This window comes from Notamacropus eugenii, chromosome 3, assembly GCF_028372415.1.
Source record: "Notamacropus eugenii isolate mMacEug1 chromosome 3, mMacEug1.pri_v2, whole genome shotgun sequence".
Lineage (NCBI taxonomy): Eukaryota > Metazoa > Chordata > Mammalia > Diprotodontia > Macropodidae > Notamacropus > Notamacropus eugenii.
In genome coordinates, this window is record NC_092874.1 from 458,061,940 (window position 1) to 458,074,008 (window position 12,069).

The 12,069-nt window shown below is 45.9% G+C and overlaps 1 protein-coding gene across 21 annotated transcripts in view; it reads left to right on the top strand.

Annotated features, from left to right (window-relative positions):
* Nucleotides 1-7,698: 7,698 nt before the first annotated feature.
* MAGI1 (membrane associated guanylate kinase, WW and PDZ domain containing 1) overlaps nucleotides 7,699-12,069 on the top strand; it is a 703,366-nt gene continuing 698,995 nt past the window's right edge. For 11 of the 21 annotated variants that reach the window (XM_072598734.1, XM_072598737.1, XM_072598738.1 and 8 more), the window contains exon 1: nucleotides 7,699-8,810. In XM_072598734.1, coding sequence (XP_072454835.1) covers nucleotides 8,498-8,810 — 313 coding nt within the window. In that variant the 5' untranslated portion in view covers nucleotides 7,699-8,497. The remainder of the gene's footprint in view (nucleotides 8,811-12,069) is intronic. The other 10 variants (XM_072598735.1, XM_072598741.1, XM_072598743.1 and 7 more) reach the window with 2 other exon arrangements.

Sequence of the window (12,069 nt, forward strand, 5' to 3'; positions counted from 1 at the left end):
AGGTAGGCATTTAGTAAACGTAAATATTGTCTGATTTGAATTGAATTAGATTGATCTGAATCCCACTCAATTATGAAAATGATAATTTATATACTTTAAGTCAGTGGTGTCAAACTTAGAGACAAATTGCTAAGGATTGCTTAGTGACTTAGAAAATCACAAATTAACATCATTCATGTTGTATAGTATTTTTATTGATTTTTTTTTTTTTTTGGTTAAATATTTCCCAGTTACATTTTGGCGTGGTTTTGGCTACACTCAGAAGTTCTGTGGGTCAATGGGTAGCACTTAGAATGCCTGGAACATAGAAAATGTTTGGTAAATAAGCACTAATATTTGCAAATAAGCAACCTATATTTGTTATAAACTTTTTTCCTCTCTTTTGTAACACTTCAGCAGAAAACACAGAGACTTCAGTAGGGTAATGAGAGGGCACTAGGTTGGGAATCCAAAGACCTAAGTTCTGGTCCTACTGTTGGCTTCTGAAGCCCCTTTCAGACTTAGAGATGCTTCAAAGCAACTGATCCTCTGGGCTCAAATCCCTCTTGAGGTACTTAATGTCATTCTGGGCAAGTCACTCTACTACTCTGTGTCTCCGTTTCTTCATCCATAAAATGAGGGGTTTGGACTCATTTACCTCTAAGGACTCTTCTAGTCCTAAATCTATGATAGAATAACCTCCAAAGCATAAAATTTCTTTTCTTTTGTTGGTATCTATCTATCCATCTATCATATCTATCATCTATCTGTGTCTTTATCTATCTTTCCATCCATCCATCATTCATCCATTCATCTATCTATCTATCTATCTATCTATCTATCTATCTATCTACCTATTTATCTGTCTCTGTATTTCTATCCATCCATCCATCTATCTAGTTTTTCTTTTTTTACCTCTGTTATCTGTCTCTAATCTGTCTCCCATCTAGAGGTGTATCTGCCTGTCTATCTAATCTGTTTACCTATTCATCTATATCTGTTTATCTATCTATATCTATCTGTCCATCTATCTAATCTCTTTTATCTATTATCTATCTCTTAGCTATCATCTAGCTGTCTGTCTGCCTCTCTATCAGTCTACCTACCTACTTATCTACCTAACTATCTCTTTACTTGTCATCCATCAATACATCAAGAACTTCTTTAGGAAGTCTCATTTTGGGGTAGACTTCAAGTTATGAATAATTTATAACCTTAAAGTTGCCTGAGGCTTAGAGGAGTGAAATCTTAGAGTTGCCTGAGGCTCAGAGAGGTTAACTTACTTTGCCCAGGGTCACACAACTAATAGGTAGAAGAGCAGGCTTCTAAACCTAAATCTGTCTGATTCTAGAAACCTGAGCAGTCATATTCACTAACACATGTGTCAAACACGCATTTCGTGAGTTCCACAAAACTCTCCAGTGCAGCCCAAGCCAGAGTAAAATGTAATTGGGAAATATTGAACAAAACACAGAAAAAAACCAAAGAAACATAGATAATGTTAATATATGATTTTTGAAGTTACTCTGAGTGCCCAGGGGTCCTTAGGCACAGCTTAGTGGCCTCATTTCTGAGTCATGTGAAAAAGAGATCTTGAGTCCGTGGTAGCTGTTCCGTCCTCGTCTGAAACTACTGTATATATAAAAAAGTTAGTCGTTGACACATTTATTCAATAACAGTGTGAGGACATTTACACTTTCATAGTACCACAGACTACAGATCTCCAAACATTTTGTAAATATTTGTAAATTAATCCTCATTACATTCCAGTAAAGTATTCCTATCTCCAGTGCACAGATGGTGAATGGGAGGCAGGCTGAAATAGAGGGATCTCTCATTAAATGCAAACATCTTCAAAGGAATTCCTGCTAAGAAGTTTTTAAAAAGTATGACCCTGAGCAAATTCTATAAACTCTCTGGACATCAGTTTCCTCATCTGTAAAATGGAGATAATAGTACTGCATCACTGAGTTGAGAAGATCAAATGAGTTAACATGTAAAGAGCTTTGCAAACCTTAAATGTCAGCTACAACGCTTATTACTACTACTAGTAGTACTATTACTACCACTGCAGCTGTAACTATTACAAAAATTTCAGGTTTTCATTGTGCTGCTACAGAAAGTACAGGTAACCATTCTCACAGTCAAAAATCTTCAGTGATTTTCAAAAATCCTTATCACCTCTAGGATAAAATACGAATTTTCAGCTTGACATCCCTGTCACAATTTATTTCATATTTCTCCCCTTCTTGTACCTTCTCGCCCACTCAAATGGAATTGAGGGCTGTTCCCTGAAATGCACATACCAATTCCCATATGCATGTCTTTGCTCAGACTGTTCCCCCACATCTGGAATGAAAGCCCTCTTTACTTTGATCCTCAGAATGTCTACCTTCCTCCAAGACTTACTTAGGAGCCACTTGCTCAGTGAAGACTCTCTTAATATAGCTAGTTGTAAACGTCCTCTCCCCCTTGAAGTTAAATTATATTTAGTTATCTGATTACATGTTGTCTATCCCACTCAACTCCCAAGTAGGAATAAAGCCCTTTGAGGGCAGGAACTGTTTGGTTTTTTTGTTTTTTTTTCTATCTGGAGCCTAGCACAGTGCCTTGCACACAGTAATTGTTTAATAAATGTTTGTTGAATAGAATTGAGCTCACCCTGCTTCAAAAAAAAAAAAAAAGAGTTAAAAATAGAGTTTGTGCCTCTGCCAATGATTCTACCTTGACTCTGGCCTTGTATAATAAAGAACTGGCTGCAAATCATGGCCAGGGAAAGGAAAACTACCACTGTGGCATTAGGTTGAATCTGATCAAAAAATTTTCCATTGGAAGCTTTCTTCCAGAGGAAGCCATGTCCAACTGTCCGGGGTAGCTTTGTGAAAGAACCACAGAACTGATTTAGAACATGACCATGGGACATTCCCTGTGTGGTTATTCAGTGGATCATTGTCAGATTTGGCAGTCAGTGTAGTGGCGGGTGCCGAGCATTTAAATCTTTCTTGTGACTTTGAGTAGTTGTATAATCATGGGGAAGCCACTTAATCTTAGTTTTCTCAGCTGCAAAGTGGAGTTAAAAATATCTCCTGTTCAATCTCACAGGGTTATGGTGAAAATCAAAGGACATAATTTATGTGAGTGTGCTGGATCTGGAATCAGAGGGTCTGGCTCTAGAATTAACCTAGATGACCTTGGGCAAGTACTTTACCTTCATGAGATGGACAAAGTAGGTGGTCTCTAAAGTCCTTTCCAGATCTAAATCTATGATTCCAACAAATGAGAAGCAGTGCAGTGTGGTAGAGAGAGGAATGGCTTAGAAGTCGGAAGACCTGAGTTCAAATTCAGTTTCCTGTACTAGCTATGTGACATTGGGTAAGCAACTTGGCTTCTCTGGACCTCAATTTCCTCATGTATAAAATGGTAGATTTGGGCTTAGTGGCCTTTAAAGTCATCCAGTACTATGCCTGGAACATAACAGGTGCTTAATAAATGCTTATTAAATGCTTAATAAACATACATAGAGACCCATGACCCCATGATTCTACTCAAGATCATAGATCTGAAGCCTGAGAAAACCTCAGAGGCCACCTTATCTACACTTTACAGATAAGGAAACTGAGGCATGGAACTCTGAGGGTTGGTGGGATTATAGATTTAGAGTTGCTCCCTCTTTTATAAAGTGGCTAAGAGACTGGCTCAGAGTCACATGGCTAGTAAGTATTGTGGGACCTGAATCCAAGTCTTCCTGACTTTGCCAACCTCAAAGAGCTGTATACATACCATCTCTTATTCTTTGGACCCAGAGCTGATCCAGACCTGAATCTGCGTCAAAAGTTGTCTACTTTGCAATTCAACTTCCCATCCCACTTTTCAGATGGGAATTAGTCAGAGGAAGTATTCCCATTGAGGAAACATAGAAGGCAAGCCAAGTAAGAGGATGGGAAAGCATTTGGAAACATCCCGAAATGAGTGCCCTAAAATAGGCATCCTTGGCTACTTTTTGTGTGCTTATTTTTTCCCCCACATCCCTGCCTCCCTCCCCTGTCTCTTTATCTGGCTGCTGAAATTCTTGTGTGTTTCCACTTCCTCATTCATCACTGTTTCTTTGCCTAGGATGAAAACTATGCCTGGAACCTCTCTGTTTCTTTTCTCCAGTCTGGTTCAATTTTTCCTGGCTGCAGAGACTAAGGGAAACCAGGAGAGGGCGACAGCATGGTAGAATAGGAAGAAGCCCAGAAGGGACCTTCTTGACTGCAAGACAACCCACCTCCCACAAGCTCAGTCAGGGTGGGGGCCCACCTGAAGCAGTGAGGTCAAGTCAGGTGAATGGTTCCAGAACTAGTTCTAGTGATGGACAAGTGAAACCTGAGGCCCACTCCCCAACTACATGAGGGAAATCCAAAGAATTGGCCAGTTTCTTTTTTCATCAAACCCATCAGGCAAAATGAGGATTTAAGGGCAATGTCTTCCCAGTCTTGATTTTTCATTTTCACTCTGTCTTGTTTTAATGAGGTCCTGCAAGTTGCCTAATAAATATGGAAATATGTGCCAAGATAGTATTAATTTTGTATTCTAAAACCAAGGTGTTGACACAACATTGGAGTACTGGAATTTCACTTTTGAAAAAGGATTCTTTTACTTATTTGTGATTCATAAGCATCATAGGTTTGGAAGTGAAAAGATCTTTGGATGAGTGTTTTTTCAAGTTCCTCATTTTATAGATGAGGTAACTGAGACGCAGAGAGGTGAAATGATTTTTCTGAGGTCAAAGAGATCATGAGTAACAGGGCTAGGATTTAAACCCTGGTCTTCATATATAGTATAAATTCAGCATTCTTTGCACTGGACCAACTCTCATGATCTCCCATGGATTTAATTATCACTTCTATACTGATGATTCTCAGATCTACCTTTCCTTCCTCAATCTCTCTGCTGACCTCCAATCTTGTATCTTCAACTGACCTTTGGACATCTCAAACTGGATATTCAGTAGACAGCTTAAATAAAACATATTCAAAACCTTGCTCATTATCTTTCCTTCTAAATACTCCCTATCTCCTACCTTCCCAATTACCGTGGAGGGCAACACCACCCTCCCATCCCTCAGGCTTTCACCCTAGGAGTCATCCTGGATTCCTCACTGTCTCTTACCCCCATAACTAAGCTAGTGCCAAGATCTATTGATTTTACCACTGCAACATCTCTAGAATATGTCCCTTTGCATCCACCAACACTGGTGCAGGCCCTCATCACCTCACTCCTTGATTATTGCAACAGCCTATAGGCAGGTTTGCTTGCCTCAAGTCTCTCCCCACTCCAATCCATCCTCCATTCAGCCACCAAAGTGATTTTCCTAAAGTGTGGGTTCAACTATGTCCCTCCCTTACTCAATAAACTCCAGTAGCTCCCTATTGTTCTGCTTGACCTTCAAAGCCCTTTATAACCTAGTCCCCTGTGCCTTTTCAGTCTTCTGAAACTTTAGTGCTTTGTAAACCTTAAAACAAGATACCTTACTCCTCACCATGTACTCTTTGATCCACTGACACTAGAATAGGACATTCCATCACTCAGCTCTGAGAATTGTCTCTAGCTGTCTCCTATGCCTGGAATGCTCTCCCTTTCTCAGTTCCCCCTACTGATTTCCCCAGCTTCAATTCCCTATTAAAATCCCATCTGTTACTGGAAAGCTTTTCCAAACCCTCTTAATACTCGTCTTCCCTCTGTTAATTATTTCTAATTAGACTTGTATCTAGCTTGCTTTTCATATATGTGCTTGCACATCGTCTCTCCTATTACATTGTTAAATCCTTTCGGGCAGGGACTGTCTTGCCTGCCATATAGTAGGTGCTTAATAAATGTTGATTGATTGGCCCATAAAGTTAGATGTAAGTCTTGGAGTCTGGAAGACTGGAGGTAGAATTTGACTAGATATTTCCTAGCTGTGTGACCCTGGACAATTCACTTGACTTAAAGTGAATTGACTCAAATTAAATTCACTCAGTTTCCCTATTTGTTAGCAAGGGATAATAGCATCTTGGGTTGTGAAGATCAAATGAGTTAACATACGTAAAGTGCTTTGTAAACCTTAAAACAAGATACACACGCTATCTATTATTTTGGGATCACTCAACATGATCTTTAGGGTTTTTAATGCAAACTTTTCATTTAGAAGATATAGGTATATGTACATATGTGTTTAAAGTTTTAGTAATGCCTTTTGTTTTTCTATCAGTCATTTCCAGATGTTCCTTACTTCTTCAAAACTGAACCTTTCTTGTAACAGAGAAAAAAGAGTAAGTATTCACAACTGATTCCGTGCAAGGGTATATACAACATTCTGTACCATTGAAGCTCTGGGTGACTCTATCAAACATCTTCCCTCTCCAGTAATTTAATATTTCCTCCAATCCCCTCCATATTGCTCAATTTCGGGGTTTCTTGTGAGTCTGAAGCTAGCCACCTCTGGTTCTTTGGGGTTTGTTCCAGGCAGTTCTCGAAACAGAAATCAGTTCTACAACACCCGGGCAAGGACTCTTCAGCAGAGATGAGCAAACGAGCAAAAGACGATGGGGGAGAGAGTGCTAGTGCACTTTGCCAGTAAGAAGGGCACCTCAGAGGCAGGCATGGTTAGAAACAAGTGCAGCGACTAGCCTTTTCCTTGCTTACATTCCATGCTACCCTGCCTCATCTACAAAGTCCTGGGACACTCATCAACAGCCACGAAAACACTGTCTGTGGCGATTGAGTAACTGAAAGGTTCCAAAGGGCAAAGCCTGGGTTACAGGGGACAGAGTGGTCACACAGAGACACTAGAAGAATTGCTACTGAACTCAAGGGTTTAAAAACTCGAATTCCCAACTCCCCCCAAATGCGTTTCTTGATCAGTTTTTTGATGTCTCGCTAGGATCTCGGATCGAAACTTGGAAAGGCTTTAGAGATGATTTAGTCCAACCCTCGCACTTTAGAAATGAAGGAATCACGGTCCAGACAGATGAGTGGTTGGTGCAAGGTCGCGTTGAAAGATTACACAGCCATGTGAGGATTCGTACTCAGATCTTCAGACTCTACGATCCGGGGCTTTCTCCACTGCTCCGGGAGTTCTTTAAGAAGTCGTTTACCAACATGTGACGCTCATATGAAGCCCATATGGGCTCGCCTTTGGTCCCCAAGGAGAACCACACCCCCGGGGGATGGAGAGAGGAGAGCAGAGCCCAGCCACCCAGCCCGGCCAGGGCCCTGGGCCACCCGGGTCCGCCTAGCCCTAGGGCAGGAGATCAAGGCCAGGGTGTGCACAGTACGTCCGGTTCTCGGCCGGTGGGGCAGATCAGCTGGCTCAGCCCTCCCCCGGGCCAGCCCTGCGCAGTCAGTCCCCACGCCTCCCCGGCTGGCCTCGGGGAGTCAGAGTCCAAGCGGGAAAGGGAGGGGCGGGCTGGGCCGGCTCCCTGACTGGCAGCCGGGTTGGCCACTGGCCAAGGGAGGTGAATCGGCTCAGGGTCGGCGTGCCTGCGCGCTGGATCCTGCCTGCCTGTCCAGCGGCGCAAGGGGACCCCAACCCCGGCCGCCGAGCCTGGCCCAGACTAAACCCATTCCAAATCGTACAGGTACAAGAGAAAGAATAAAAAAAGTTGGAAACAGACGTTGAACGGGGAAGAGGGTGGCGGGGGGGGGGGGGGGGGAGGGGAAGGAAAACTACCAGCCTCTCCGAAGTTGCTGGACCGAGGCATTAGAGGGAGGGGGGAAGTTTGCGCCTGGACTTGAGCGGCGTTAGGACCCAGCGGGAAGAACGTTGGAATCTCCTCCGAAGGGGAGGGGGCAGGGAAGGAGCTAGCGGCTCCAGGGCGCAGGCGCGCGCGTTTACTATCGCCGGTCGTGGAGCTCGGTGGGACGGAATAGAATGAAATGTAACAAAACAAGCCGAGCCTTTGTAGCTGTTTAAAGGGGCCGCGGTCCCTTCCCTCCCGCCTCCCGCCTCCTTCCCCTCCGACGTGCCCTCCACCTAGAGCCGGACTCTGGGCTCCGGGGAAGCTGGTCCAGCCAGGCTAGCCCTTTCTGAAGCCCACCTCGGGAGACAGTGCGACCGAGCAGAGCGCCCGTGAGGAAGACCACCGCGCAGAGAGCCAGGAGGGAGAGAGAGGAGGAAGGCACCAGCCCGAAGTGGGCTGCGCTCCCCGGGCGCCCCGGGCCGGCTGGCGCAGCGTGGATCTCCCGGGACTGGAATGCAAACAAAGCTGGCCGCCGGCAGGGGCGGGAGCCCGGAGGCGCTGAGAAAGTTTGCCTAAGGATGGCTTGAGCTGGGGGAGGGCGAGCCCGCAAAGTTTCTTTCGTAGCTTCTGTCTTTGGGGGTGCCCTCTGGGGACATGCCCCTTCCGCGCCCCAGCTGATCTTCGGGGCGGGGGCTGCTGCTGCTGTCGGGGGCCACCTGTTTCGCATTCCTGTGTATCTGCGGGTCCGCTCGCGTGTGCGTGTGCACTCGAGTGTGGGTCGGGGGTCTGGAGGCGCCACGCGCGTGGCCAGCACCATGTCGAAAGTCATCCAGAAGAAGAATCACTGGACCACCAAGGTGCATCAGTGCACCCTGAGCCGGGGACCCCAGGGCGAACTGGGGCTGACCGTCCTGGGGGGAGCCGAGTACGGCGAGTTCCCCTACGTGGGCTCCGTGGAGCCGGACGGGGAGCTGGGGCTTGCCAGCGGCGGCGAGGGCACCAGTCTCAGCGAGGGCGAGCTGCTGCTGGAGGTGCACGGGGTTCGCGTGTCTGGCTTGCCCCGCTACGACGTGTTGGGAGTTATCCAGAGCTGCAAGGAGTCCGTCACCTTCAAGGCCGTCAGACCAGGTGAGAAGGAGGGGCCGCGGCTGATGGTGGTGTTATGAGCACACCCCCCCTTCGCCATCCCCTACCTTGGGGAAGCGGACGTGGGACCGCAAGCCCCTCCCTCCCCTAGGGGTGCCTCACACCTCTGTCTACCCTCTCTGCCCAGGGGGAAGAGAAGTGGAGTCTGACACCCTCCAGTACATCCGAGAAATCTCAAGTTGTCCCCAAGGCCTTAGGGGGGCCGTACTCCGCCTGAAAAAACTTTGCGGGGCTTGGCAGATGAGCTTGACTGGGTGACGGCGTTATTATGCCCAAGGTCCAAGTTAGCAGCAAGGTGCCCCTCAGCCTTGGCGGGGGGAAGCTAGGTAGGGATGCTGAGACTAATGTACGTGATTCCCAGCAAAAAGTAGAATGGAGGGGAGGCGATCTCCCTTTCCTCCCCCACCCCCATATACGTGGTCAGAATTGAAGGTGTGTGGGAGGTACCATATGCCTGTCCATCATCATCTTCACTCCCCTTCCCCTCCTTTCTGTCTCTCTGTGTCTTGACTGCCCAATCTAGAGTCCCAGTATTGGGTGAGGGGTAGTTTAACTTCTCTTTTTATCCAGTCTCTCCCTCCCCATCCCCCTTCGCATCCCATCCCCTCATCACAGGACTGTGACCCATAGTCCTGTTAGACCATTTTTTGTTGGCCCCAAACATCCCTTCACATTACGGATTTCTCCAAAGTGGGATAGGTTTTCAGGTGTTTCCCAATTCTTATCTTCGATTATTTCTCTTTGGCACAAGCATTTTAAGTCAAAGCCCAAGGATCTTGTCTCTAAGCAGAAGTGATGATTGAGAGAGACTTTGTGTGTGTTTTTGGGTAGATCAAGTGAAGGTGGTTTGATGGAGAATGTTAGTGACCCTTTGAAAGGTTGGAAAAGGGGATCATAGCACCTGCTGAAGGAGAAGGAGGAATGCCCTCTGTCTGCCCCTGAGTCAGCTTTTAAAGGAGCCCTGTTCTCCACTCATTAAGGAATGACATTAAATTGCTTAAAAGGGGCCCAGCCTCAGGACTTGGTGTTCAGTTTTTGGAGTTGGGGAAAAGCCATAATCTACAGAAACTCTTGGTCTCAGAGGGGCATGACTGTGTAACTCTGAAAGGCAGCCAGCCACCATACTCCCTTGGGATGAACCGCCCAAGGAGGTTGGATTCTACTGACCGTGATGAAAACTTCCCCCTTGTAGATGACAGCCTGCTTGGAAAGGGAAGGCAGGTTGCAGAGCTGTCTGGAATGTATGCAAGGAAGGAGGAATCTGGGCTGGGATGGGCAATTCCTCTTCTCTTTGAAAGAGGGTTTATCCAGATGAAGGGAGTGGCTGTGGAGGGATCTTTGCTGCCTATTTTCCTCCGATTTTTGAGAGAAAATCCTGCTATGCATAAAGACCACTCCCTTCTCCATCCCCTCCCCCCATCTATGCCTCTGTATGACCCCCTGGAGACTTGATTAAAACAGATTTTCTTACTTTCAGAGACACAACAAGCATTGAATGCCAGGAAACTGTTCCTTACATCAATTATCCACGTTATTAGGGCTAGAGAAAGTTTTGAAGGAAGGGCTTAAATAACTGCGTTTAACTGATACCTGTAGGTCTAAATGACTGGAATCAACTGCTTGAAGGTGATTGGGTTAAAGGGAAAAGTGAACTCCCTCTTTGACCTAGCTGGCTTGGGAACCCCAGCTCCAGATCTCCTCCTCACTTTGTAAGTTGCTGAGTCAGTCTTTGTGGGCTTTCACAGATGCCCTGGAGGCAGAATCCTCCTCAGGGCCTTTCTCCCCATCCTGGAATGTTTCAGGGGGATGGCAATTGGCTGTCACTGGAGATTGCCAAAGGAAAGGTGGATCTAGAGCTATTTCTGAAGTTTGCCTAGGTCACTTCCTAGGGTGGTGTTTTTTGGTGGTGGTGGTGGTGGTGGTGGTGGTGGCGGTGGCGGCGGTTGGGGGGGGGATTGTGTGGGTGGGTGCTTTAGAATGAAGCTGTCTGTAGGGAAACCTTGGATAACTTGGAATCCAACGCACTTGTGAAAGCTGGTGTTTGTGCCATCTTTATGCAGGCAACTGAGTTGGCATAGCTGCCTCATTAAGGCATAAAGATGATTCTGAGTCAGAGCAGCAGTAACCGTAGGAACAGCCCAATTGTCCTGCCTTTGCTGGCACACAGCAAAGGAAAGCATGACATGGATATAGCTCCGTGCCCTGGCTGACTGGGGCATATTGGGGGCTAGCAGTGGGAAGATATCAGGGCCTCGTTGTGAAAGGGTGGGGGAAATCTGTTTTGGGGATGTCATATGGACCCTGGAGAGACTTTGCCAAGTGGTCTGCAGTCTATTTGGTTTCTGAATAGAAAATGTTTTGTTTCTTTCATAGTGAAGGGTAGATGCTTGGTGGCCCAAAGACTGGTTGAGATTGAGAGTAGCCAAGTGTGAAAAAAAAAAAAAGGCTAAAAGTGAAGAAAGGATGACCTTTAACGAATATCTAAGCAAATAGGGCAAGAATGGAGGATTACTGGGTTTGAAATTGGAGAGCTTGGATGAGAATGCCCTATTTGCCACTTAGGACTGTGTGACCTTGAGCAGTTACTTAATCTTTATGAGTTTCTGATGCCTCATCTGTAAAATGGGGGTGTTGGAGAAGATAATCAGGAAGGACCTTTCTAGCTTTAAATCCTAAGAAACTAGGAGTAGTGGAGTTGAAGATGCTTATTCCTTCCCCTTCTCATAATCTATTAGTTGTCATCGAGATGAGTAATCCTGGTGGAGTCCCTGGGGCAGGGGGAGGGGGCTGGGTAAGCAAAGAGGAAAACCCGTTCGATTAGAATAAGTCATATTTCAGGAACAAGGTAAAAGAGAGGTTGCTGAGTCTTGTAATAATCGTCAGCCTAGAGCTAGATCTTGGCCAGGTCCTGAAACAGAGGAGAAAGATAGAAGTTTAGATGTATACATCTCCTCCAATCAAAGGTAAGCTTCCTTAGGGCAAAGATGGTTATCTTTTTGTCTGGATATCCCCAGTACCTGGCACAGTGACTGGTACATAGTAGGTGTTTAATAAATGCTTATTGATTGAATGTCAAATAGGAGTGGGGTAAAAGAAGCTGATGGCTAAGAAAGAGGAGGAAAGGATTTGAATGACAACGTCATTCTTGTTAGAGCTGAAAGGAACCATAGAATTCATTCCATTAAAGCCCTCATTCTAGTAGGGAGGAAGCCAAGGCCTAGAGATGTGGCCAGAATCCCAG